The sequence below is a fragment of the Aptenodytes forsteri genome, unplaced genomic scaffold, assembly GCF_000699145.1.
Source record: "Aptenodytes forsteri isolate BGI_AS27 unplaced genomic scaffold, ASM69914v1 Scaffold53, whole genome shotgun sequence".
Classification (NCBI taxonomy): domain Eukaryota; kingdom Metazoa; phylum Chordata; class Aves; order Sphenisciformes; family Spheniscidae; genus Aptenodytes; species Aptenodytes forsteri.
The window spans coordinates 2,310,524-2,338,422 of record NW_008795909.1 but is presented as its reverse complement, the minus strand read 5'-3'; the positions used below and the strand labels follow the sequence as shown (position 1 = coordinate 2,338,422).

The following is a 27,899-nucleotide window of genomic DNA, read 5'->3' as shown; positions in this document are numbered from 1 at the left end:
GCCAGGATGCCATTGGCCTTCTTGGCTGCCTGGGCACAGTGCCCAGGCGGGTAGAATGGGAAATCGTATTTTTACTGTGGTATTCTTTAAAGTGCTTGTAAGTATATTGAAAAATAACAGCTTGCCAGTAGTTTAATCAAAAGTTAAGAAATGTGTTGAGGACAGCTCAATTGTTATCTTGCGCTACAGAAGCATACACTGTTACAGCAGTTGAGGGATCCGAAAGGAGATGCGTACCAGTTTACCACATCCTCATCTTCTTTCTGCAGATGTTCTTTGACTTTAAGGTATTTGTCTAACATGATCACTTCTGTGGATGTAGGCAAATAACTCATAATGAATACTTGTTTTTAAAATAGCTTGTACAGGTCATGTTTATTTTAAATGGGTTGTATTTGTTACATTGCCTCTTCTTTTTCTTCTAGGAAACCCAGCGCTTGCTGGCAGAGCCAGTCCCTGGGATAAAAGCGGAGCCAGATGAAAGCAACGCACGTTATTTTCACGTGGTCATTGCAGGTCCACAGGATTCCCCCTTTGAGGGTGGGACATTTAAACTTGAACTATTCCTTCCAGAAGAATATCCAATGGCAGCTCCTAAAGTACGTTTCATGACCAAAATTTATCACCCTAATGTAGACAAGCTGGGAAGAATATGTTTAGATATTTTGAAAGGTAAGTGCTACCTTGTTTTCTTTCTTTTGATGTTATTAAGTACAGAAACTTGTAGATTGACCCTAAAAAGAGTTTTCATTTGTTTAAAGAATACCTTGCTTATTCTTTAGTCTGGGAGAGGAAAATTTGCTCTTTCTGTAGATTATGATGAATACGGTGTTTCATACTGCTATAACTGTCTCTTCAGATAAATGGTCCCCAGCTTTGCAGATTCGTACAGTTCTGCTATCAATCCAGGCTTTGTTAAGCGCTCCCAATCCAGATGATCCACTAGCAAATGATGTAGCTGAGCAATGGAAGACCAATGAAGCCCAAGCCATAGAAACAGGTGATGTATCTTACACTTTTTTTCCTAGCTTTAGGAAGTAGCTGATTACTAACTGGTTGGGGGATATAAATCCTGACCTCTTGTTTTATGTCTGCAACTGGCAGAAACAATTACTGTATGCAGTCATAGTCTGAGTACCCTGAATGTGCCTGTGGTGGTCTATTTTCAAGTCTGAGACCTGCTGGAAGAAAAGTACTGTCTTGATCTGTTTTATCTTGAGTTTTCATGTTCCTAAATTGCAAGCACGTCTAATTTGAACTCGTGGTAAAATAAAAGTACACACCACTGCTTTTTCTGTAAAGCTTAAAGAACAGATTATCTAATTTCAGAAAGTACATCTCTTCCATACCTGCTTCTGTGGCAGGCTGTAATGGATTGAAAGAATTACATTATGCCTCTTCACTTTTGGATCCACTGCAGTCAGGCCACTTCAGCAACTGTCAACTTTTGTGTATTATAGGAGTTGAAAATTGCACTTAAAAATCTCAGAACTGATATATTTTGTATAGTTGCAGCAGCGATATAAACGTGATCTTTAAAAATAACTATTTAAAATGACTTCAATAAAGCCTGAAAAATATATCTTCTCTTAAATGCGTTTCTTTTTCTTTACAGCCAGAGCATGGACTAGGCTATATGCCATGAATAATATTTAAATGCGCTTTGAACATCAAGTGTGCATCACTTCTCCTGTTCTGCCAAGACCTCTTCCTTTTTTGTTTGCATTTAATGGACACAGTCTTAGAAACGTTACAGAATAAAAGCCCAGACATCTTCAGTCCTTTGGTGATTAAATGCACATTAGCAAATCTGTGTCTTGTCCTAATTCACTATTGTACCGCATGAGCAGAGGCTAGAAGTATCATCTGGATTGTTGTGAAATTGTTTAAAAGCAGCAGCACATCTCTGCTTTTAATCATTTTTCCCATCATGGTTTAAGTATAAGCACTGTGAATGAAGGTAGGCAGGGTTAGCTGTGGGGCTTTTTGTTTTAATTTTGTGGGCTCCTCCTCCCTTTTTATGGTGATGCTAATTGCATTGGTAAAAGCAGCTAACCAGTTATACTTTAGAATATACCCTCTAGCCCAGTCTAACTTAGACGCTGTAGATGGACAAGCTTCATTGTTTGAACAAAAAATGGGAACATTAAACATCCATCACCTTCACTAATAATATTGTGATTCTGCTGTCAAGTGTAGAAAAATCCCTCCAAGAAAAAGCTTGTGACCATTTTGTATGGCTTGTCTGGAAACTCTCCTGTAAATCTTATGTTTTAGTAAAATATTTTTTGTTATTCTACTTTGCCTTTGTACAGTTTATTTTGCTGTGTTTTCATTTCTCTAATGTGACAATCGTATTTAAAAAAATTGAAACCAGAATTGACAATTTGTCTTCACCAGTCTGACAGATAACACAGTGAAGAGGTGGAATTCGTAAGATTTTTTTGCTTCTGTTTGCTGACTTTTTTTATTAGCTTGTGTTATGTGGGTGACCTTACCTGGCCAATTTAATATGAAATTGCATTTGGAGTGACTTTTAGAAACAAGTCTCTGATGTAACCAGCGTAACCATAATTTTAGTAATGCATTGATATGCATTTTCATGGAAGTAACCATAAGAGAGCAAACGGCAGCACTAATTATGAGTATCTGCATACCTTCTCTTTGCTGGTTGTCATCAGATGTTAGGCTACACGGTTTTCTACTTTCTTTAATTCCTGCCCTCTATTAACATGAAATACTAGTGTGTAGAACCACTGTTACAGCCAGCTTGTGTTTCGACTGATGTTTGCTTAACCACTTACAGCTAGCGCCTCATACCACTGGTTTTTTCTACAAGCCTTATTAAGCTACTTGCTTGAGCAACTGGTCTGCTTAAACGGCAACAAAGCTTCTTTATTGGAGGGAAGGGAGGTGATTAAAAACTTCCTTCTCATCCTTGTTTTTTGTGTATGCATCTTTTCTGGGAACCCATCTTATTGCTTCCCTTAATTTCTTGTACCCCTATTCTCTTCCTTTCCCCAAGCCCTCTCCCTCACGGGGGGGAAAAAAAAGCTTAAAAGCTCTTGGCGAGGCCAGCCTGAAGTGTATGAATGGCGGCTTGCAGTGGTAGCAATGGGGGGTGTTTTGTCATGCAATTCAGCGGTATGGTTATGTTGTCTATTGGTATACTCCCTCTTTCACCTCTTCTTACTCTAGTGTCATCTGAAATTTCTATAGAATGTGGTGTATTTATTGTGCTCTTATGTAAGATGAAGAATATCTATTAAAACTATGTTTTCCAACAGACAGTGCTTTCAGTGGTTAGTAACCGGTATTGTCCCTCAAGGTACTCTTTGTAACATGGTTGAAGCTTGGTTCAGAATTCAACTTTTTCACCAGACTAAGCTATAAAAAAACCCCAAAATGTTTTAAAAGCAGTTTCTGTGTTGAATGTAAGCCAAAGTTGCATTCGGGGCTTGTAACAAGCTGTTCGTCAGAGCGGGTAACCACTGTTAACCCTGCCTTCTCGTTACAAATTGAGCATGTGTTTGGGTTTAGCTGGCATACATCCCATATGTGCTATTAACACTGGCAACTTTTTGTGGTGGGCAGCTGAGAATACACGAGCTGTGCAGTAGACCCTGGACTCGCTTCACCTACCTCTTAAAGCTTGACCTTACACTACGTATACAGCTTTCCTCAGCTCTGTCTCTAGTCCAAGGAGGAGTGGCACCCCCGGAGGGCAGTCAGACCCTCCTAAGCACCCCCTTTGAAAGTGGCTTTCCCTTCCTTCCGTAGAGAAACAGGACCTGAGCTGGCACTCACACAACTTAACTTCAAACTAGGTGGGATGGATCCAGATCCGAGGCCATTTAGCAGATGGCTAGGTATTTGTATGTTCAGGGCTTAAAACTCAGCTAGAGTTGGCAGCTAACCGGAGGATGCAATTAAAACTAAAAGTTCTTGATGGAATATTGGTAATGTATTAATGGAAAAAAATGCTCTGCCTCCATTTGCTAGTAACTGAATAAAGTGGATTATAGAACCGCTTGAGTGCACAGTAGCCAGTATGTGTCTAGGTTCTTTTTTTAACTAGCTCAAGAAATTTGAGATTTTATTAAAGTCCATGCTGTCTGAGTTTGAACGTATGAGTCCATTGTGATGGTATATCTGAAATTAATGGTGTAAAGGGATAGGTAAAATACTGTATTTTAAAACTCTAGAGTTTTTTCAAATGATAGTTGTAATGAAGGAAACTTTAAATGGGCTTCCTAAAAACTAAAATTTGTTTGTTGCGGGGTCTATTCAGGCATATTTTAATCCTTTGAAAGTTGATGATATATATTAAATCAGGTTTAAAAGTTAAATACATATTATTTAAGAGCCCTGTATAAAGCCAAGCTGGGAATTTCATGCTATCTTACGCTGAGGAATGTGTGAAACTTCTTGGCTAAATTCTTTGAAGCCAGTTAGATATAACTTTTTCCTCAGTTAAGCAGGTGTATGTTCGCAGCCTCTATCTGAAACTCAAAGTTACTTCTGTTACACCTACTGTTACAGCTGGTTAGCAAATGCAGCTATCTTTTAGGGAGTGTTAGTGTTATCCCCATTTTTAGTGGATGTCCGTTGGATAAATTTACAGTAAATTTAAAATAAGTGGGTTTCCTCTAGCGTTACTGGTGCTACGTGTCAAAGGTCCTGAAATTCTGAGCGAGAGCGGCGACGTTGCATTTTGTATGTTGGTGTCTGGATAGTAACTGTGTAGCTGTTGAGCCTGGGTTATCACACGGGCTCTAAAACCAGACATGCAAAATACTTTTGCGGTAGTTTCCTTTAGCTCAAGAGGAGGATTTGGAAGGCTTTCATTTTTGCATAACCATTCAGTGGTGGTCTCTTAACACGTAGCCGTGTTCTGTCACAGGTGTGAAGTGTATTGCCACTGGGAATGGATGGAACAGGTTTTTTTTTGTATCTTAGCTGACTTTAGTCTAAACCAAGTGACAGGTTGCTTCTGTAGCTTTCAAGGAAGTGTATTTATTTCCAACACATTATTATGAAACACCTTAATGGACTAGTAACATCAAAAACTGTGATGTCTTGATTTATGTACATTCCTTCTTGGGATTTTTTTTTTTTTGAGTTACTCTTAAAGTAAAATGTCTGGTAGGTTTTGTCAATAACATGTCTTGACTGTAATGTGGCACTGAAATAAAAGGAAGAGTGATTATTCATTACATAGGCACTGAGCTTCATTTAACTGTAGTGGGCTGCCACCACTGTGCAACAGCGTTTCCTAACAGTTCTTAACATCTGTTAAAATAAGGAAGATAAGCATTGATAACTTCTTTCAACTCACTTTCCAATTGCTGTGGCCTTCCCCCCCCCTTGTATGGGGAGAAAAGAGCAACACCTTTGTTCTAAAGCCATCAGAGGGGACTGCTCTGGTCCACAAGCTCAGAGGATGTGGGGTGTTGTTTTTTTTTTTTCCCCTGCCTGTGTTTAAATCTGCCTGTTTTAGTACAAGACTTTCCTACTCAAGTGCACAGTTTGGACAACTTCTAGTGCAATCAAATTGATAAATGTATTAAGCTTTGCTAAACCGTGTTACATTATGAGCATAGCAATAATTACGTCTGCTATGTATTTTGTACTGTGTATTGCAACCTTTCCTGTCAAAGTGTGCAGGAAGATTTTATAGCAAATATCCAATTGTTACGTTGCACTGAAGTACATTAGAAGAGTGGCATCAGGCAGTGTAACTGCTTTATCTGTGGCGCTTACTTTTGTAAACTCCCCTCAACACTTATGATAAGGGGTTAGGTGTGAAATATTTTCTATTTGTCCACAGGGCAGAAAACTAAGGGTAAAAACTGCTCTGATTTGAAGGGTGGCGGTGATGGAAGCGGTCAGCTGAACACTACCCACTGGATGAGCTGTTAGGAGAGGGATTATACCCTAAGAGGACTCATCTGGGTAGCTCAGTTTGTTGCTAGGGAGTTGTCACCGTTGATCAGCCTGTCACTGAGACACTGACTACTCCAGAATCCTCCTCAAGGTAGAGAGCACTGTACAGGTACAGTACCTGCGGTTTCTGTGTATCACACCACATGAGCCTTCCCAGATAAAGAGATTAATGCAAGTGTGGCATGTAACAGAAAGATTTTTATTATTTTTTTTATTATTTTTTTAAGAAGGAAAATATAAATTATTTCACATGGGAAACTCATCTCTGACTGGAGTACTTGTTGCAAAATTGTGTTTCAGATACTCTGGTGTAGGCTGGGCTCTTGTCTTCAGAGCTGCTGTGAAGCAGTATTTTTGGTTCAGGCCTCATCTGCACTTCCCTGCCTGCCAGGTACCCAAGTTCAGATGTCTGTGATTTCTGCAGACAGGCTTGCAAGGTCAGTTACAAATCTGAAAGGTTTCGTGTGCCATGTTCAGTTGTTGTTTGCTGTAGCAGGTGTGCTCATCTCAGCCTGAATACCTGCTGTGCCTTCAGAAGTACTGCTGCTGTGGTTTTCCCATCAGCTACTCGTTATAGGTAACACTGAAGGCTTAGGATGGGTACTGATAAATTTATGGAGGGGCATCTGTGGTCTTACACCCTGTGCACAATTATTAAAGGCGGGCTAATCTCAGAAGAATAAGACATGGTAAGGTGATTCTAATGGTATTTTTCCTTTCTTCAGTTGCTGTGGATGTTTGCCTGCCTTATTCAAAGACAGGTTGTGCTACTTGTCAGAAGTCATACAGAGAGGGGGAACAGAGTAACTGCTCACTGTCAAAACGTGGAAGGAAGCAGGTTCAAAAAACAAGGCAAGAGGAGGTGGGTCTGTAGCAGCAGGCTGAGCTCTGGCAGTGCTCTCCAAGCTGGGCTAGGTGTTAGAGACGTGTGTTCTAAGGGGGGGTGTGTGTGGTGTCAAGTTCAAGGAAAAGAAATCCATTCCTTCTAACAGCACAAAAAACCTATGTCTGGCTGGGGAGGATCCTGAGCCACAAATGGTGGTAGATGGGGGCACTTGAGGCAAATACTTACTGTCCTGTCGTTACTAATTCCTCCAGACCCTGTTGAAAATGAGGTACTGGGCTAGGTGGACCTTTGGTCTGATTTGATGCAGCTGCTCTCACTGTTATTGTACAGACATTAAATACATGTCTGTGCTGCAACTGGCAGGCACGAAGATAACGAAAGGAAGTAGAGTGTTCGAAATCTCATCGGTACGGGCAGCAGTTATGTGGGAGAGCGCTGTACAGTGAGCTAGGGCAGTTGTGCTGGGATAAGCTCTTCAGAGGGCTCTTCCACAGGGCTAGATGAAGCTAGAGTGCAGGGATGACGCAAGAAGTACGGAACATTAGCTGAAACTGAATATATTTTACAGGGGATTGAAGACTCTTGCACAAACACTTCTTTTGCAGTATTTGCGATGGAATGACTACATCATCCACAGGACTAATTTAGATTTTATTCTGGTATTTCTCAAATATAAAAAGTCAAAATTCTTACATCAATCTTTAAAGAAAATCCATGCAAGCAGGTCAAAATGTTTACAACTTAATTTGCCCCCCCACCCCCAACCCCTTCCCTTCAGCTTTCACTTCACAAACCATGTTGGTAAGTAAACCAAGTGTTTGCCCCTCAGTTCTTTTTTTTCACAGCACATTGTTAACAGACCAATGCTAGGCTAAGTCAGGGGTGCAGTAAGCACCAAAATAAGATTTTTCACTTTAACAGCCTCTCTGCAATACCTCAGTATTTGTTGTGGTGTTTTAAAAGCACATCCATTTCACTTAATTCTGGCTCCACGTGATTTTAAACTTTAAGGCTATTTCTATTTGATAATGGAAACTAACTCGTGATAATCTCAAAACCTAACTGCCAGGAAAAGCAGCACTACAAACTAGACTTTTTGAAAATTGCGGGTGACAACCTGTCCCTTCCCTTTCTCCTCTGGAGAACCAAATCTGGATACATTGTACAGAATTTATGGCATAAGAAAAATCTCAAATCTGCTCCGTATGAAATAGGTTTGGCCCATCTAATTAGAGATGCACGTAAAAACAAAATGCTTCTACATTTAAATTGATAGGTAGTAGAAAAAACTTTAGCCTCCCTGTTCTGACTCTTACATAGACCTGTTCAGTTGAAGTGTAGTGTCAGATTTCATTAGGACTGAAGCCGTACCGTGGCCTGTTTGTTTACTACAGTTGTTCCCTGTAGCATAACTGAAGTGTTTTCAGTTTACCTGTACAATTCACAGAACATCGATCTTTGAAAGGAAGTAGAAGTCAAACTAAGCAATAGAGCTTCATTCTGAAGGTTGCATAGAGACTGAAGAGATTTATACAACAAATGCTGTTTAAAAAAAACCAACCTGTCTGGCACTACTGAACAGCTCAAATGTGTGTGACCAAAAAATAACCAAAATATTTATAGGCAATCAACTCTGAGTTTGTTAGCAACAGCAATACTGTACATTTTTACATTATTATTATCAAATACATAATTCAAGAGTTACAAAATAAGATCATGCATTACCACTAAATCTCATACAAGCTTGGATTGGTTTCATTCCAAGAATCTGAAATGGAGACAGAAGCATTTTTTTATGAATAAGAACTCAAACTCCGGATTCTTGTTTTAGCTTTCACAGATTCTATATAATCTTGTTACAAGAAAGCCTGTACAAGTTTGCTCAATTTAAAGTGTTAAAATGACTACTGAACAAAAAAGCGAGCAGCAAAGTGATCAAAAAAGGGAGCTAAATGATTCACTCTTTTAAAGGCAGCTTTAGAGCCAGAGGTACCCTTACACACCGCGGGTATGATTTTAACAAAGATGAGACATTCTTCAACATGCTCGGCTCCACCCTCTTCTGTTTCACCTGGCAAAGCAGCGCTTTTGATAGACCATTCAGCTTAAAGAAGTGAGCTGAGCAAATGGTGTCCCCATCTGGATTAGGTTCAGTGTAAAGTACGCGTGCCCTTGTGTTCGCTACTGAAATATCAACGCTCCTTCCCCAGCCCCCTCACCTCGTGACTGAACGGATGGATAAGCTGTTGGCAATACTTCCACCTTTAGGTGCACCTGAACAGAGCTGTGTGTTCTTTCCAGTTCTGGAAGTGACCTGGAATCGGAGACACAGGGATGGAAAGCAGCATCCTACCCAACATTTCAGGAGTCTTCAGCTTTGTGGCTCATGCCTCTTGTCAGTAGTATTTATGCCTCTTCAAAGAGAGCAGCATTAAGAGATCGGATCATCTGTCCCCCTAGTTTCACTGCATTTACATATGGCACAAGATTGGTTTTCTAAGGAGTAACTTCTGGCAACAACTTTTTTTCCTAAAAAAGTGTAACAGCACAAAAAAGTTTAATTTATAGCAGCATTTTACACAATTTGTGTTAAAAAAGTAGAAGTTAACCATTTGTGTATTGAGTAACAAAAGGTTTAAATTACATTTATTTTCCATTTTACACTCACTATTTACTAGTTGGACTATTTACAAAGGTTCAAATGTTGTGTAAGAGAATGAGCTTTACCCAGAATAAACTTCACATGTGAGGTAATGGTCTACCTCAACCTCTGTTTTGGCTGGCTATAGAGGAGGTACAGTTGGGTTTAGATCCTAGAAAAAAGTCAGAATTAGGACGTTCATATGAATTAGATTGTGTTCTTGTAGAAGAAACCATACACACAGAGAGAGAGAGAGAGAGAGTAATCCTATGGTAAAAACATTAAGACCTACAGTGGATTTAGTTTTTATCTTTCTGGCTGAAAAAGAGGAGAAAATAATTAAGAACAGGGAAGTTGTCAGCTGTACCTCATTTATTCCAACTAAGTTTTTATCAAGAGGCCAGCTTTCAATTGAAGAAGCTAAAACAATTGATGTTAAAACAGTAAAACTGAAGCATTGAAGAATTAACTTAAAATTGGGGCTTTCAGCGCACCTTCTGAGTAAGACAAAGGAATATTATTTCTCCACTAGTGTAAGTATCAGCCCACCTGTCTCCAAGCCCAGGAGGCACTCCGCTACTAGCTCCTGCTGGGCAAGACACCTCAACGCGTGCCTGCTAACAGACCCCTCTGTAATGCAAGGGTGCCCCTTGGGTAAGCCTTACTTTCCTCTAAACATTTTTAACTGCAACAGGCTGCAGGAACACTACAGAAGATGCTTCTCATTGAAGATCAGAGGTTTTTTGGAACCTGCAGTGTAACTACGCCATGAACAAAACGTATCAAAATGCTAAAAGGAAAAAAATGGGGGAAGCGGGATCTACAATGCTTTTCATGGAAGTCTTCCGACAGTTCGTCAGCTGACCAAGTGATGAAACAAAAGTATAGTGGATAGTTTTGGTAGTTGCAAGACAAAGTTATTGTTCTTGCTCTGGTTATACATGACACGAAGATTGCATAGGACAAGGCAACCTTTCGGATAACTGAGGCAAGCAGCGCTTAGTGTTGGTATCCTTTGCTCTCCACGGGCTGAATGTGGTTTAGTGCTTTATTGTAGTCACACTTGTGCATCTCTGCTTTCGACACACCCATTTACCCAAATACTGCCATCTTAAGATCTTAGCGCTTCACCTGTGGATACCAAATAAGAGTTTAGTATAAGACTATTTGCTCAAGCTTTTTTCTAAGCAAGTACTCTTGCGGAACTACTGACTAAAACTGACAAGTCTTAAATAAGCTGAACGCCGCTGAGATGCATATTTTATTTTAGCGAATATGGAAATTTATATACTCAAGTTTCTTTTTTTTTTTTAAAAATGGCCTATTAAGGCATCTTAAAAAAAATCCATATATGGCTTTGGTTTGCTGAAATACTATTTTACATTTTTAAAAAGGAAAAAACACGTTCAAATAAATTTGACATTATGACACATTCACATATTTCACTTAGAATTGACAGTTATACAGATGCCTACATGTGATCACAGATGTCTCCCCTTGTGATGACACGAATAAAAAGGTAATCCAAATGTTTATCTCACAGTAGAGGGCAACCCAGAAGTCTGTGCAGAAGTGACATACAAGGAGTTATTATCTGGAAGAGGGGGAACCACAGAGTTTCCATTAGTGGGTGAACAGCTCAGTTTCAGTTTTTCCAAGTACTCTGCATGAACAGGCTTGTGACACTGAAGGACCTTGATTGCATCTTCTACTTTAAACCATTCTCTTTTCCTTCCTGAATGAGTATAATCCACAAAGAAAAACAGAGTTACAAATTTGTAACAGCACCATTTGTTGCTTTTTCTCATTTCTTTTACTTCAGAAGTTCAAGTTGTCAGGCAAAAGATACAGAGTGAAAAGACCTCCAAAGAACTGATGAACACAAGGGATTCACTCAAGCTTACTGAAATGCAGTTCGTAATAAAGCCTTTCAGATAACTCTCTTGAAGCAGATACTGGGCAGAAGCTCATACGACCATTCATATGCTCCAAAAGCCACATCTAGTCCTTACAGAAAAGGATATTATTATTTAAATGACTTAATACTGCCTTCCTACATTGTCATGCCTAGCAGAAAGCCAACCTGAAGAATGAACATGCACGCATGCATGAAGTTGCAGAAGAATGGCTTGGTCTGATTTAGAAAGCAGCGTTCCATACTCAAAACATATCCATGTACGGAGTTACTCAGGTTAGCCGTAAGTTTTAAAAAATAATATACCTTATACTAGAGGTATGTTTAGGTAAGTTCTAAGACTTATCTTAGTAAGATAGTCCTAAGACCATCTTTCTTATACAAGTAAGTCCTTTAAAATTAGAGGCCTCTGACAATACTTATAGACAAGGTCAAGGATAGTATTGTTAAAAGTGGGATTAATTCTACTTTTCATTTGGTTTTACAGTGTTACAGATACTATGCTTGAACATTATTAAGACATCTATAAACTGCTTGTTTAAGACCAAGGTACGTGGCCCTGCCAGGGCTGTTCATCCAGCTAGCATCCCGCCACCAGCAGCGCTCCCCAGAAGGAAGCCGGCAGTAGCCCCAGTGCTGGATGCTCCCCTCCTCTACCCCACAGCTCGGCACGAAGCAGGAACAGACCAGCGCTGTCCTCACGGGCCCTGTACAGTTCCAGGTAGAGAAAAACCCTCAGAACAACCCCACCCCTGCCAATATTGATCCTCTTAAGTAACAGACCACCGATCAGCGTGCTATACAGGGAACCTGACCATGCAATTAAGAGGGTGCACTCCCCCCAACTTGATAGTATTGGAAACAAAACATTCTCTCTCCACCTGAAAAACTGAGCACAGTTTTGAAACCACCCTTACAGTTACATGCCATTTGCTGACAGATCAATAGTGCTAAGTTTATGAACGTTAACACTCCTAAAGCACTGCCTCCTGAAAGGGGCAAAGCATAACCAGTCAAGGTAGGATGTCATTTTTTACACCAATTCTTAGTTAACTGAAATTTCAGCTGGACAAAAACACTGAATGAACTAAGTTTGTTTGTTTGTTTGTTTATTTGTTTTTTTAAACTTAAGGACAAAACCAGTTAATGTTTCCCTAATTTAATTCAAAGTGGAAGATCCATACAACATCACAAAGGATGTTAATCTAACTAAACTGCATGACAGTGGTATCTGTATGACATAGATGTATATATAGGAATAGATGCCTCTAAAGGTCAGCACTATCACTACTGAAAAATTAGGCTAAGGTGAAAGTAAATACTAGTGGTTTTTTTTCCCCAGGAGAATCAGGGGGAAAAAGAACCTCATCAAAACTTTCGAAAGATTTTTGTTTTTCAGAGACACTTTCAGACACACCCTAGAGTATCAGACAGCAAAACGTTCTACTTTTTAAGGAAAAAATAATGTCAGTATAATATTTGGCCTTTAAAAAAAAAATTAAAAGCTGTATCAGCAACTAATAATGAAGTTTATTCCATCATAATACTTAGAATACCCTAATTAATCCCTAATTAATATAACATAAGAGTAACACAGTATGTCGGAAGCAACCCTGGTTATACGTGTACAAAAGTGTGAAAGAACAGCATCACAATTTCCAGTAATTTCAGTTTATAGAACAGAATTAGTATTCCCCCCCCAGAATTATATGAATTGCTTCAGAAAATGGACAAAGTTTGCTTAATACATTCTAAGTGTAGCACATGAGGACAGAGAATGGGTTTACCTATATTAACTGAATCCTCCCAGTCTTCCAGTATTTCCGTCACAGTAAGCACATAAACATATGTCCTATGCTTCCGATCCTGGTTCTGCTTGAATATTAGAAGTAGATGTTTTAATTCTCAGCAAAAATGACTTAACAGACTTACCACAACTATAAGATTAGAAATTACTTACCTCTGAAGGATACTTGCCAGCAAAACCTGGCTTTTATTTTCACTAAACAAACATCTGTACTGAGTAGGCCCAAAAGGATGGGAAAACTGAAGTTTTGTTTGAAATAACAGCTATTCTATTTTACTAGGCTAAAAAAACCCCAACAAACCAACCCAAGCAAATTTGAACATCATGAAGTTAGGACCAAACTATGTTCTTGGTCACCCAGTTTAATATTAGCAGTTGTCCACTAATACTGCCCCTTACTTATCTTTTACGTATGTTGTAAGTTACCGCAGTAGAGTGCATTTGCTTAAACTGTTTCCACAACTCATGCTCCTAGGTGAAAGGTTATTAAAAAAAACTTTGCAAGATGGAACCACGGCTTCATGTGGCCAAATCATCTATGCAAAGCTGGCTATAAAGTTTCACTCAGTAAGTGAGGCAAATTAAATAGCCTATGTTTGCAATCATGACAAATGCAAAAATCATTACCATCTGTTCACTCGACAGGTTTGCCACGTTGGCAGCACTAACCACCTATTTAGAAAGCACATGCTTTTTGAACAAGGCAAGTCAAATAATACAGAGACGGACAGAGGTAGCCTGCTCAGGGCTGGGCCGCTGTGCCACAGCCAGTCCACGCGAGGTCTGTGTAGACATTACTCCCTGCTAGCTCCAAAGCAGGCTGGCGGTGCACTGTTAGAGGTGCTACCCGACTAACCAAACCATGCTGCCCCTTGGAAAAGAACTGAGTGCCTAGAAAACCCAGGACCATCTACGATTACAACTATGTGAAGAACCAAGAGATGTTACGCCCTAGCTCCCCTTACAGATGGTTTTATCCTTGTGCCAATAACCATTCCTGCTTAACTCTGATTCACTACAAGCTTAATATAGTTCTAAACCGTTGTGCTTTACTAGGAAATAAAAATACTCCAGGACAGTTCTTTGTCAAGATCACTATTAAATGGAGCAAATACATCTATATTGTGTATCCTTTCTGGCTGTAGTTCTAGAATACGAGGAGTCGGCAGCAATATAATGTCCATCTTCTCTTGGTTCCATCCCCAGGTCGCAATGTGTGGCCCCCTCAATGGTACTAACAACTGTTTGTGGGGCCGTGTTGTGAAACTGAAGTAGGGCCTTGATTTAAGTTAGAAGTAACCTAAAAAAGTGCCACTCAACACAGGTTTTTATCTCCTCTGGTCTAGATGGTGGCAGATGGCTTCAGAAGAACATACAGCTGAATTACCAAAGAATCATCATCCCTTGCAGCCTCTGTTTTAAGGCAACAAGATGATAGGTATCCCGTCTTTTTTTGGTCTGAGCTGGGAAATACAGAATACTTCTGTAGACTAACCAGCAGAGTTAAAACACAGACAAGTTTTTAATGTGTAGGACCATCCACGTGTACTCATAAACCCAAAACAAATCAGAAAAAGGGCGAGTGCTACTAACTACAAACGGGAACTTCTCTAATTTTGTCATGGTTTCCATACTTCACAATGGGAATACCTTTAGCACTACATCAACTAGTCATACGTGACTGGGTAATATTTCAACATAGGAAATTCCCATCAGGAATACACTGCCTCTGAAAGTTGGGTTTTATAATTAAACTGTGAAGATTCATAAATAAATACTAGACTAAGGGACTTCCACTCTCACCCATCACACAGCACAACATCAATAATGCTGGATGTATTATGATCTGAAGACTCACACCTACATTTCTACAGTCTATTCCTGTCTAGAACCTGAGCAGAAATGGGCAACGCCAACACTAAAAGAGAGTTATATCTAGCGTGCATCCTTGTGCTGTCAGTAGTTCAGTCTGATGTTTACACTACGAAATACAAGTTTTGAACTACGTAGTATTGCTAAGGGTTAGATTTATCTGTTATCCAAAGCCTTAGCTTTTTTAATGAATCAAAGCCATAATGAGATACTTCATATATAGACCTATCAATTTAGGTGTGTCGAAGTTGACAAGTTACTTCAGCAAAATCTTATCAGAGAGGAAAAGTCAAAATAGTGCCCCAAAAAAGGCATCTGTGATATTTCAGAAATCCTAGATCTACAATGTTGGTTTCACTTTTTTTTTCTTACTTCTAGATGTTGTCCAAGTACTAATTTAATCTTTCCAGGAAAGTTCCAAGTACTTTGAAATCTTCCTATTCAAATCTTCACACATCATGTAACAACTAAAGGAAATCACCTGTCTAATGTAGCATTTAAAGTAGCATTGGAAAATTATAGGCAGGTAATACTTAAGAACTTAAGTTTGATGTTGTATTTTCTCAACTCTCACCAAAAAAAAAAAAAAAGAACATTGTTTTTGAAAGGTAAAAAAAATAGCTCACCTCAAATATCCCAAGCAGTCTGCCTAGCTTTCCCTTTACTCCGGCCTACAAAACAAACAGGAAAAAGTGTTAACGTGCTTTTTAATTTCAAAAACTAAAATACCAGTACCAGCCTCCTATACCAGCATACTCCTCCTTATTAGGGTTATTTAAGCAAGTGTTTTAACATCAGTTTTAATTATACAGTGCCGCATTGCTTCTGGAGTTTCTAGTTTTAGAGTACTTAAGAGTATTAGAGCACAAAAGCTTGTCCTAATGAGTGGATCAAAGAATGCATAAATCTTTCAAGTTTTCCATCCAGACCAAAATACCATTTTACTTACCATGTTCTGTGTGTCCTGTATTTTATTAAAGAGATAAATGACATCCAGTACTGAAATAATCCAGGGAAGTAGATAGGAAAAGAGATAATTTAAAGTAGTATAATAATAAATCTAGAGAAGGAATCATTAAAACTCCATTGCTGATTTACACAGAAACTTAAGTCCAAGTTTTCAAAATACACTAACAAATTAAACTGTAGGTTACTGGGTGGATCATGCAGCATAATGACTTCATGTACGCTAGTTTTCATAGAAAAGTGTAGCTTTTGGCGTGTAAACTTAAAACCAAATTTACATCCCCAATTCTCTACAAACAGTTTTGAATTCTTTTTCTAGTTAGTAACATTACAAAAGGCTTTAAATTCAGAGTTTTACTCCAACTTTTTAAAACAACCCCTATGTTTATCAGCCTGTGCTTAGTAATTTTTATCAATACAGTTAAGGTGGTCATTATATTCTACTAAGACTCTGGGGTTTGTTTTTCCAAAAGTAATATATAATGCCTCTTCCAACAGAAGTAGTTTATGATCATTCATTTATTCTAAACAAATCTCAGTCCATACGCCTGAGACATAAAAGCATATGTAGTCTACTGGTAGACAAAGCCATATTTAGATTTTTTTTTGGTCTTGTTGTATAACCGATATTTAAAATAGGGCTTCTTAGCGCTAAGATGACATTTTCTAGCCTTCAGTCTTTGTTTCCAGCTTTAACCAAAGGAAGTTACTGATGTCTTATGTCTTTATATAAAGGACCATATGGATCTTAATTACATTTTAATGAGTAACTGACAGACAACTGGGCAGGCTTTAGCAGTAAGTCTAATCAAGATCTTAGAAGTGAGTATTTTGTGTGTCTTTTAAAGAAAGCAGATGGCTGGTGTTATTTATTAAGCAATTTTGATGAAGGAAGTCTGATCGCAGCCTGTGCGACTCAACAAGCCTTTTGCTTATCTAGAGCAAGAGCTAGACCTAAAGTTAATGCAAAACTACATACAATATGCTTCTGGTTGTCTGCTGTGATGACAGAGATAACCTGTTAGAGCTCACGAGGCTGAAATACGTAACTGGACCTGCTGGATAAGTGATTAGGCAGCACATTAATTATGAAAGTGACAGACCCTTATTTTGGTCTGAAAGGGTCAGCTATGCCACAAGAGGCCCTAAAGGCTACTTGTGCTTTACGCTGGGTAATGAAAAGCATTTATTAGCCTAAAGGAACACACACTGAAGAAACATTTAAGTTTTACTGATCAGTCCTAATTTCCTCAACATTACAGCATCTTTTAAAAAAGAGAAGCAGAACCTAAAAGGCTACAAACTTAGGCTTCTGTCCCCAGTTTCTGCCCTTCTTCTCATGCAACACTACCCAGGAATCACTATATCCTTTAAGATTTCTACTTTGTGGCAAACCGAACAACTAAAAAAAGCAATTTCCCATTATCCCATTCCATCAAAAGTAACAACATGAATCTGTAAGATTAGTCTTTTTTTAATACTTCAGGTGTCCAAGTGTACAGTTTTAGCTGCACAAGTTTTGTAGTTTCTTCATTTCTTCCCTAAAGTTGCAGCAAAGAACAAGACTGTTTAATATCTTTAAATATAGGGCTTAACAGCGTGACAGAGAGCCCAGTACAGACTCTGCAGGTTTCTCAGACATTAAGAAAAGCTTTTCCAAGGACCAAGAACTGCTCTAAAGGGGACTACGCTCCAGAGGGAGGAAAAAGATTACTCCCCCTCACACCAAACACAAACAACTGACCCCAAACACAATCAACTGCCCCCCCCAACCCCAACCAACACCCCCCCCAAACCAAAAAACTTCCAGAATTTTATAACTCTTTAAGAAGTCCTAGCCAAGGCCTTATTTACATTACAAAGATTTCTTAAAGGCAGGTGTATGACAACAGGACTGCTGAAAGACAAAGAAACTCACCATCAATAGATGCAGGAGGGCTTCTCTGAACTGCTAAGTGGGAGCCTGACAGTTAACTGATATCCAACACACGGCACAAACACCACGACCAAGTAAGTTTACCAATACTGAATAGCTTTCATAGAGAAGTTTTTTCAACTTATTAGTACCCCATAGTCACAATGAGAATTTATCATCAATGTTACTCAAAGTAGAATTTACTTAACAGCTCCCCGATTCTCCCTCCAAGCAAATCAGTGGTTTAAACAAATACTCTTAGCTGAGTGATTCTGAATGAAACAATTAGAAGCACTCCATTACATTAAGTGTAAAAATTCCCCAAAGCTTATAATGAAGCTTTTGTGCAACCAGATGTTGCTATATAAATGTGATTACTGTCACTGATATCTGGTTACTCTCTAGGCAAAGATATGTGCTTCCAAAATGTAGCATCATTCTTGCAGACAGTAGTGTCTTTTGAAAACCTCTATACCCAAAAGTATAAAAAGGTGGTAATTAGAGTCTCATGATTTGTCTCTGAAAGTAATATATCCAACTGAATCATCTTCATAGTTTAAGAAGTACCATCAACTTGACAGCGATTTTTTTTAACTGCTTTTGCTAACAAAAGTATTTCCTCCAAGTTCTTATCTTAATGTAGTTCCTTCAAAATGCGTCAAAATTAAGTGCTAGAGGACCAAGAAATGCTTCAGCTTTTTCCCCAGAAAGTCAAATAAAGTTCCCACTTTCCCAGTTGTAAGCTTCTAATCCAATACACTGGTTAAATTTTAGACTTTGAACCATTTTGTCTCTAATAAAAATATCTTTCTTCCTATGGCCTTTATGTACCCATGGCTGTTAAAATATGTTTCTTTAAGTAAACAGAATCCTATAGGCTACCATAAGCGTGTAAGACAGTCTAAACTTTGGGAGAAAAGCCTGAAAAAACCAGTATTTCTTTTGACAGACAAACTGTTGAATTAAGTGCTAAACTCCCCTGGAACAATTCCCTAAGGAAGTCTATGAGTACTATGTAGATAAGGTCTCAAATCTGAATTTATGCATATATTTTAGTATTAATCTAAATCTAACCACAAGAGGGAAAACTGTCCACTTCATCCCATAATCTTTCTGGCCTGGAAGTCATTCACTGTTGGCAGCTCTAGACGTCCTGCAGTCTCAGATGTGCCGTCAGACTTGCCTTTTGTTTCCTGTAGATGGAGCAAGAGCCATGCCGCAGTATAATTTTTAGGCTAACAGTCTACCAGGGCAGAAAGTTGCTTAAAATCTGAAAAATTTAAGTTATTTTTAACTGTGGAATCTGTTGGGTAGTACTTTAATGGCTACACTCCTGAAGGCACAGTGCAAGACTGTTCCTGCCCTTTCTTGCAATACTCTTATAAAACCCAAAGAGTTTCACTGTAACTGCCACAATCTTTCAGCTGAAAGGGTGTTTTATTTATTTATTTTTTAAAGTATCTACCTAGTCCACAATCTTTCAGCTGAAAGGGTGTTTTACTTATTTATTTTTTAAAGTATCTACCTAGGCCTAGTCTGTAACATCCAATCATTTTTCAAATATTAGACGCTCACTGGAGCAGATTCCTCTATCTCCTGTGAGAGGTCAGGAAATACTGCCTTTTTCACTGTTGCAGCAGATCAACCTTCAGGATCATCCTCTTCTTCTCAGAGGCTATATTCACACAGGTCTGGGAGGAATTGCGTATTTTTTGGTAGGCGTTTCAGTATACTACTAAGTACAAACAAAGCAAGAGTCTCGGGTTTTGGTGAGACAGAGGAAAAAGAGGGAGTGGGAGGGTGTGCCTTCCATTTAAGAGACTGGACATCATCAGCTTGCCACCCTTATTATTTGTATCATATTTCTCTTTGAACACCGCACGTGCAAACAACTCTTACTTCCATCTTTCACGCTACCCAATTAAAGACTAAGCTCCAAATTAATTAACAGAGTAGCTCCTCATTTAGATGAGGTTTAATACCTTTCTGGGATTGCTTTATATTGTAACTTCATTTTGGAATTCTACTTTCAGGTTTGTAAAAACTTATTGTTCCTAAGGAACTTGACAGGTTATCTTAATTACTGTAACCTGTGAAATGGCAGACAAACTTAAATGAAATTCATACTAAACTTTTAGTAGAGGTAAAAATCCAAATAACTAACAGGAACAGAACTTAAGGATAAAAAAAAATCCGGAGTCATGCACACAGGCAGACTATGGAACAATTGCAGTGCATACAGATTTGACTACAAAGACCTTTGCTTCGGTTTTAAAACAAAGATTTTAAATACGCTTCTGTTGGTGGGAAAGTGAGGGATATTTAGAGCCAGTGGAATATCGTATTGTGAGCTATTAGCACTCCTACCGTTAAGAAATGCCATTATAATTCCCACTATCAATTTCTCCATTTTAATAAATTAATGGAAACCGATGCTTAGTTTGTGCATGACCCAATACTGAAGAAACACAGTTCAAACCAGTGCCACAGTGTGCCTCCTTTGAAGTTTATTCATTCACAAAACTCTTAACAGTTCACTTCACTGTACTGTAACCAGCTTGCCAGGTGACATTGACCTTAGTGTAAAAATAGAAAGGACATCCATCTCTAGAAAGGTTAGTATGAATTTCCATGGCTCAAGTCAAAACCCTGAATACCACTCTGGCTTTTCTTCAAAAGTGGCTCTTTGCAGTCTCGTGGCAGCACACAAGATTCAGCCTGTAGCTTAAGAATGTTTTACTTTAAGGCATGAGCTTTTAACGCTAATCAGCTACACAAGCTACACAACCCCGGAAACTCTGAAGCTGTAGAACAAGTGTCACCAAATGGTTTTTGCTTATTTAAGCCTCATGCCTTTGAAAAATCTTTATGCATTTGCAAGCACAGCTCAGAGCTGAACATGGCTGGCAGTTTTTATCTTACTTGAGAACGTCATTAAAAAAAAAAGCATAGCCACTGTAGTAAAAGTGAATAAAAATTGGTTTAACTTCTGAGCAAAATGCCCCTGTGAGCACCACTCGAGCTTTATATTTGCTGGGTTCTCTTCTTTACCTTTAGAAACGGTTTCTCTCGTGGTGTATAAACACTGACGATGTCAGCATTTTTCGAGTCACTTACAACATGCAGCTTTTCTATCAGGAAGCCTCTTGCTGAAATTTTCATGACAACATGCATATTCTAAGCAGCTACAGAACAGCTTAACATACAATACGCTGAAAGGTAATCGAAGCATTTGCCTAAACCACATGTTTACATGTAGCTGGTTTTAAGATTCACTTTGCGTGATAGCACTTGAACAAAACATGATCAAAAGAGTGCTCTGTGTACGAGTGAAGGAGGCTGACCTCTGTCTTCAGGATTCAAAACAGCCTAGGGTTGCTGAGTACTGCAATTCTTGACCAGAACCACCATGATGTATGGGAAAGTCTTTTGCTTTGCCCTGAGGAAGAAATGAGGGCAAGAACAAAACTGAGCTATGGAAGGATGGCTTTACATCGTAACAGCAGGTACTCCTATTTTTCACTTTCCGATTTGCTCCTTTTTTTTTTTTTTTTTTTTTGGCCTGCTGATGTGAAAGCATATCCGAAGGAAGAAAGATCATTCAGAAGTAACTAAATTTTGGTATCTGTATGAACCAGAGAAGTTCACAGTGTCTGGGCAGTGTGCGCACTCTGAGTGGGCTTTTACATTAACAAAGAAATTTGTACTAAGTTTATACTATATGATGTATCATCCAGTAATATTCTATACCCATTCCTTAGCTATCCCAGCTTAACCTTCTCCAACACTCATGGCCCATGCACTGCACCACTGCAGAAATCTGCAAGCAGAGCTCCAGCAAAGCCAGGACTTGGAAGTGTTCCTCAGCATATTCTCAGGGCAGAACCATGTGTATTGGAAAACTAGTTATCAGCCCCCAGGTCACAACCCTCACTGCTATACTACTTTGCTATGAAGTCAGCCTGAGAGCTTTGTCTGTAGCAGCACTGCATTCCCTGCAAGCTGAAAAGACAGACCACTCAGGGAGCTTTCAATAGTTGGTCAAACCCCCACAGCAACGTTGATGACATACTAACTGCAGACAGGTCCCTTCAAGATGATCCATTCTTCACCACCAAAGACAAAAACCAAACATATGACTACAGTTCAGTCAGCTCTAGTTTGACATGGAGATGAGATTTTACTATTCCTCATCTTGGACTGTGCCTTCGGTCAGATCAGCAACTAAAACTACTGGTGTTCACAAGAACACTGAGCCAGTGGTCCTGTGCTTTTTAATCCCACCCATCAACTCATGACAGTGAAGTGCCAGGACTTTCCCCAGAGGTGCTACTACTGCGTAGAAGCCTACAGCTTTGCTGACTCATTCCTAGAATCCTAAATCTTTGCTCCTTTCAAATGGACTGCCTTGTGGCTGCCTCCTTTACTTTTACAAATACACAAGAACTTATCTGGGCAGGTCTTGCGCAGCTTGAAATTGGCTCCCCCAGCAAAACTGGAGGCAGACAGAAAGTCTGGAATAACTTTCTATCAGTGAGGCTTACTTATGCTTGAACCTTGCTGCATGAAGGCTGCCAAGAGCACTGAATACTCAACTAGCCTGTTCCCCATGTAAGAGGGGAGGAGGGTCACTGAATCACAGTTCACAGATCATCTCATTTTGACTCCAAATAGCAGGCAGCATTTGGTGCAAGTTGCATCTACATCAAGTTCCCAAGCCTCTACAACCCAGCAGAACTAGTCTTAAGGGTAAGCAAGCTAAACCACTGGATAGCACAGCTAATAAAAAAAATCATTATACATACTAATTAGCAACAATATTAGCGTGTTTTGTGAACAGTAGTAGTCAAACTGGGATGAGAAAACTGTTTAAGACTAGCAGCAATCCTGTAGTTCACTCACTTGCCAGAATGCATCCACTTTCTGCAAAACCTTGTAACTTCTATTTAAGAAGTATGATATAAAGAACTAAGAGCTGATCTGTGGTCACTTACGCATTGCATAATTTCTGGCTAAATCAAGTGACACTGATTTTTCTTGAAGTTTTATTTGGCTTACAGTTCTGGCTGTTAGATATTCAAGTAACAGTTAACATTTTTAACAGTTTGCCTGGGAAAAATAAATAGCAAGTTAAAAACCAGAATTTTGAATCTGAAATTTAAGTACCATTCTAGAGTGGGAAACTGCATTAATTCGTCAAGACTTAAAGCTCTGTTTTCCCTAGGGACAGGGGCAGAGATAGAAAGGCAGACTATACCTATGGTGCTTTCTTTATAGATACACAGCCTTAAATGTACTTAACAAAGCCTTTTTATTGTTGAATTCTCAACTGCTCAGATACATCAGTTTCTAATCTGTTTAGTTTGGAATCTCCTCAAAGGTCTGTTTATTTCTCTTACGTAGCTACACGTTAATGGTTAGTTCACCTTCAGTCTGTGCTAGAAGAGCTGCGAGTCAAACGTTTTCTGCTCAAACACAGAAATGCTACACTACTATAATATGTCATTTGGCATGAAGTCACAGTTCCACTTCCAGCGTGTATAAAGGCAGACAGAAATTTAGCTATGAAATGAAAGTGTGCTGGGAACTAATGAACTAGTTCATTAGTTCACCTCACCACACTACACCCCAATTCTAACACACAGAACTGTAGTTCTTTGAATTTCACAACCATGGAAGTTTCAGTCAAATCCTGGATAAAGGAGGTAGAGTTCCCTCTTTCTTCTTGAGTCCTGTCTGAAGATAGCAGCAGCAGAAAGAAGCTGGATTTTTCTGTTTTGTTTTTGTTACCTCTTCATACACCTCTCTGACGGCTGCTCCCCCTGGCTCTTCTTCTGGTTCCATTCCTCCACCCGGTACAATCCACTGATCTGGGTATCGGCTACTGCTTACCAACAGCACCTATAAATAATTGCAAATGACTGTTAAGTATAGCTCACAAGTCAGGAATCTTGGTACTATCTACTTTTTCAGCAATGCACTTATTCACCTAGCCAGATGGATTATAGACTTTAGAAATGAAACTAATAGGCAACCGGGAGTTGTAAGAAGTAAAAAAATAAAAGTGAAATTATTAACATCCAGTCTTTTTAATACAACTAAGTCAAGACAATGTTATTGTAATCTCCTTGCACAAACACTTTCATCAGATGCTTAGACACAATGTGAAAAATACACAATACAATATGCACAAGAATGAAGATGAACAACAAAAATCTAGTAACGATATTCTCCAATACTGAGTAAGTCTTGGGGTACATAGACAGTAAAGCATGAAAATTAAGACATTTTCATCACACAGAAGTTAAACTAATTCTTCTAGAATGTCATCCTTTGGCTAAAAAACTGGACTTCCAAAAATATTTCTCATTTTTAGTCTTAGACAAGCTTCTTTTAAGGTAGTGAAGTGTTATGTTAACATGGCATGCTTACAATATTGCATAACTAAATTATAAGGAGAGTACTTCATTGGCCCTTGTCCAATTTGTTTTTTCTAACATTTCTGTAAGAGGAAAAACTGCAACACATTGAATTTTGAATTATTTCTAAATTTAATAACAATTTTTTTCCAAGACACTTTAATTTCACTTAATTTGACTCTGTAACCTGGTCATATCATTGATATATACCAATTTAAAACCCGCTGTCTACAGAACCTGTCCTTCATAATACTCAGAGCTGAGAAGATTTTAGCCACCTGTCTAACAAACTAGGATGCCTCATATTTGGAGTAATTTGCAGTAGAAGTCGATGAAAATAAGACCTTGATTCAGGACCACATGGTTTAACTTGCATTTGAGACATGTCCTGATTAGTAAGACGTATTCAATCATCTGTGTAGTAACATGCTTCATATTTTAGGCAATACTTACATAAGCCCTACCCTGAAGTCAAAGGACAACTGTGGGGAGCAAAGGGACAGGGTCAGTGCCTGAATCTTTAACAGCAATTAAAAGACTAGCAACAAGAACCTCAGTCTAAAGGTTAAAGTATTGACTGGTGCCAGATGACTGAAGTGACAGTCCAGTCCTCACCAACTACCTTTATGGTCTTTAAACTCATCTGTTGGATTAAGTAGGAAAACAATTCCCTGATGAGGGCAACAGGGAAATGCTTATCACTTATATTACGTCCCTTTGGCACTCATGGAAATATGGTGTAGGTTCACCTACAGGAACTGGGGAGTGTAATTAAGATGAATGCATACCTTTGTGAATGCAACAATGAGTGTGCATACTGAGGTGCACCTAGAAAAGCCTTGTGTGACAGGTATTTTCTTGTTGTAATGTTTGGTTTTTTGCAGTCAAGATTTGTCCTACTCTGAAAGATTCTCCACTGTACCAATTTCCCCCAAATTTTTCCTACACTAAATAAGGAACACAGCAGAGTCCTCATTTAGTACAAATGTTCAAAGCATCTGATACAAATGTTCACATTTTCAGTCAACTCAGTAGCTATTTTATTTAGCTACCTAAAAACCTAGAAATAGTCAGCAAAGGCAACAAGGTTAGACACAAATGCGTCTCAACTTGATCTTTACAACCACAGGTTTTCATTTCCTAGGATCCTTTGATATTAACAAAAGTTTCCCAGAGGGTACACAGCTCTACTAAATGTAGTTTTAGAAAAAGTTTTTGAACACGTAGGTGGAGCATCTATATCACTAAAAAGAACCACCATGTCAGCAATGCTTAAAGAGCAGTTGTAAAAATCAAGTTATGAATTCACTTGTGGGATCCCAGACATAAGCATTACACATTATTTTCTGCTGATGAAACTAGCACTCACTGCAGTCATGTGGAAGCTAGCAACAATGATGAACAAAAGGATGATTATATCACATTAAATCATTCCCAGCTTGGTAGAATGGTTTTAATCAGCGTTCATTGTTTAGTTAAGGCTAAACATAAAATTCTTAATTACTACTAAGGGATAAATCAGGTTGCTGGTTCTGGCAGTGTAGCATAAAGCCAGGAATTTTTTATGCCTTTATATATAGTAGTTGACTAGTGCTAACCTGATCAATAGTCTATTGAGCTGGGTTTGTATATTTATTAGCTTTAAATTACCCTTTTAAAAAGCAGAAACAAATACATCTAGCAAGTAATCAACATTAAAATACATCAACTCTGGTAGATAGGCTTTATGGCTATACATACAATGAACTCCCAAGTGTTACAGCCTGGGAGTTAATTTTGGCAACTATCCAAGTCTCCACTAACCCTGGAACTTAGATGCATTTTCTCAAGCATCTTTCCCTCTATGCTTTATTCTCCTGTGATCCCACTGCTTTACAGTCTGAATCCAAGGGACCACACTAAGGTATATCCCTGAGACCTTCAGATGCACAATTTTTTCCACCCAGTAACATTAACATTTGAAGCCACTAGGGCATGAGGCATCCGTCCTGGGGTATGCTAGCAAAAATGTACTCAGTGGTAATCAATTTCTACAAAAGCTGATAGCTGATAGCTAGCAATTACAAGGTTGTGTGGTAAGGCTGAAAAGCACTCCACTCAGATTCTTTCAGTTATGGTAGCAAGCAATCTTGCACTCACTTGCACGTTTTTGGTTTTGGTGTGTTGTTTTTTATTCCATGAAGTGGATGTAGTTTTCAGGTGTTTCCATCTGTAAGTGGCCAGAAGACACATCCCACAGTACCTGAATGACTAGGCTGTAAATATAAAGATCACTTAAAAATGAAGACACCAAAAAGCTGTGGTTGGTTGACAATGCACTCACATGCCAAGAGAGCTGCAAAATCAGCAGCAAAAAGCCAGCAATTCATCTTCCCTTAATATAAGATAAGCAAACCAGGAGAATAGAGATCTAGGTTGCCTGGACATCCAGTCTTTTCTGAGGAGGTTCTTGTTCACACAGATTACAGTAGCCTACTGAAAAACAAGAGTGCAGAATCTCACACACCTACATTTTTTCTGGCCTATGCACACAAAATTTTACATCATAACCTCATTAGGCTCAGAAGAAAACAACGGAAGTACTTCCTATGCAGAGAAATCTGTATCCCATATCTCCGAATACAAAGAAAGGAATGAGATTTCTTGTGTTGTACTACTTGCTAGTAAGCACTGCCTTTCCCACGTCTCTGAAAAAGCCTTACTGTTGATGACTCTCGTTCAAAAGATTTCCAAACTACAGAGTAATGGCATCGAATCTGCTTGCCTAGTTTCGCTGTTAAGTTTATCTTAGTCAGAAGACTACGGTAAAGCTATTATTTTCCATAATACTGCCAAGTGAAGAAGTAAAGCTGCAAAATTCAGCTAAGAGGAGAAAAAGAAAAATTCTTCCACTAAGTCTTACTAGCCATGTTTTTACCTTGTTTTCAAGTCCAGGAATAGCAGTGACGTTTGAGCGCAGTGAGGAAGAGAAACCGCTAGCCAGCCTACTTGTAATAAGCACCTATCGATATGCTTAACCAAGATATGGTTAACCAAAAACCCAAAGGTAATTACAGAGTATGTAGCATCATGGGACTTGCTCACTATAAATGCTAAGCCTGCAGACAAACAACTGAAAAATTCTAGAGACAGATGCCAAAGTTTTGGCCTGTTTAGTGTTCTCAAGTCAAAAGAACTTGTGAAACTGTTAGCAGCCATATATTCCAGAAGACTAAAATGGCAACAGCTCAGAGTAATATAAATTACAACCAAAAGCTATTCCTCCTTATATTTTTTTTTTCGTATCAAGCACTCAAAGAGGTAGGAATTGACTTAAGGTTATACAAAACATCATTGCTTTCTATCTTCCTTAACTGTAGGGCATTATAGCTTTCAAAAATAACTATTAAAAATCAGTTTACATTAAAAAAAAAAGCAAGGTGTGCTGGTTTTGGCTGGGATAGAGTTAATTTTCTTCACAGTAGCTAGTATGGGGCTATGTTTTGGATTTGTGCTGAAAACAGTGTTGATAACACAGGGATGTTTTAGTTACTGCTGAGCAGTGCTTACACAGAGTCAAGGCCTTTTCTGC

General features: G+C 38.8%; 2 protein-coding genes across 3 annotated transcripts in view; one reads left to right on the top strand and one right to left on the bottom strand.

Annotated features, from left to right (window-relative positions):
• UBE2N (ubiquitin conjugating enzyme E2 N) overlaps window positions 1-3,285 on the top strand; it is a 23,102-nt gene extending 19,817 nt beyond the window's left edge. The window contains exons 3-5 of the mRNA XM_009284501.2: window positions 426-672; window positions 860-1,000; window positions 1,616-3,285. Of these exons, the coding sequence (XP_009282776.1) occupies window positions 426-672; window positions 860-1,000; window positions 1,616-1,656 (429 nt within the window). The 3' untranslated portion in view covers window positions 1,657-3,285. The remainder of the gene's footprint in view (window positions 1-425; window positions 673-859; window positions 1,001-1,615) is intronic.
• A 4,140-nt stretch (window positions 3,286-7,425) lies between these two features.
• Window positions 7,426-23,806, bottom strand: NUDT4 (nudix hydrolase 4). 2 transcript variants are annotated; one of them, XM_009284359.1, is made up of 4 exons: window positions 23,700-23,806; window positions 15,655-15,699; window positions 13,137-13,224; window positions 7,426-11,169 (listed from the first exon to the last, which is right to left on the bottom strand). In XM_009284359.1, the coding sequence occupies exons 1-4, from the start codon at window positions 23,751-23,753 to the stop codon at window positions 10,967-10,969; spliced, it is 390 nt and encodes a 129-aa protein (XP_009282634.1). In that variant the 5' UTR covers window positions 23,754-23,806; the 3' UTR covers window positions 7,426-10,966. The 2 variants fall into 2 exon arrangements, with proteins under 2 accessions (XP_009282634.1, XP_009282635.1); XM_009284360.1 differs by having other exon boundaries at window positions 13,137-13,221.
• Between the last annotated feature and the right edge of the window lie 4,093 nt (window positions 23,807-27,899).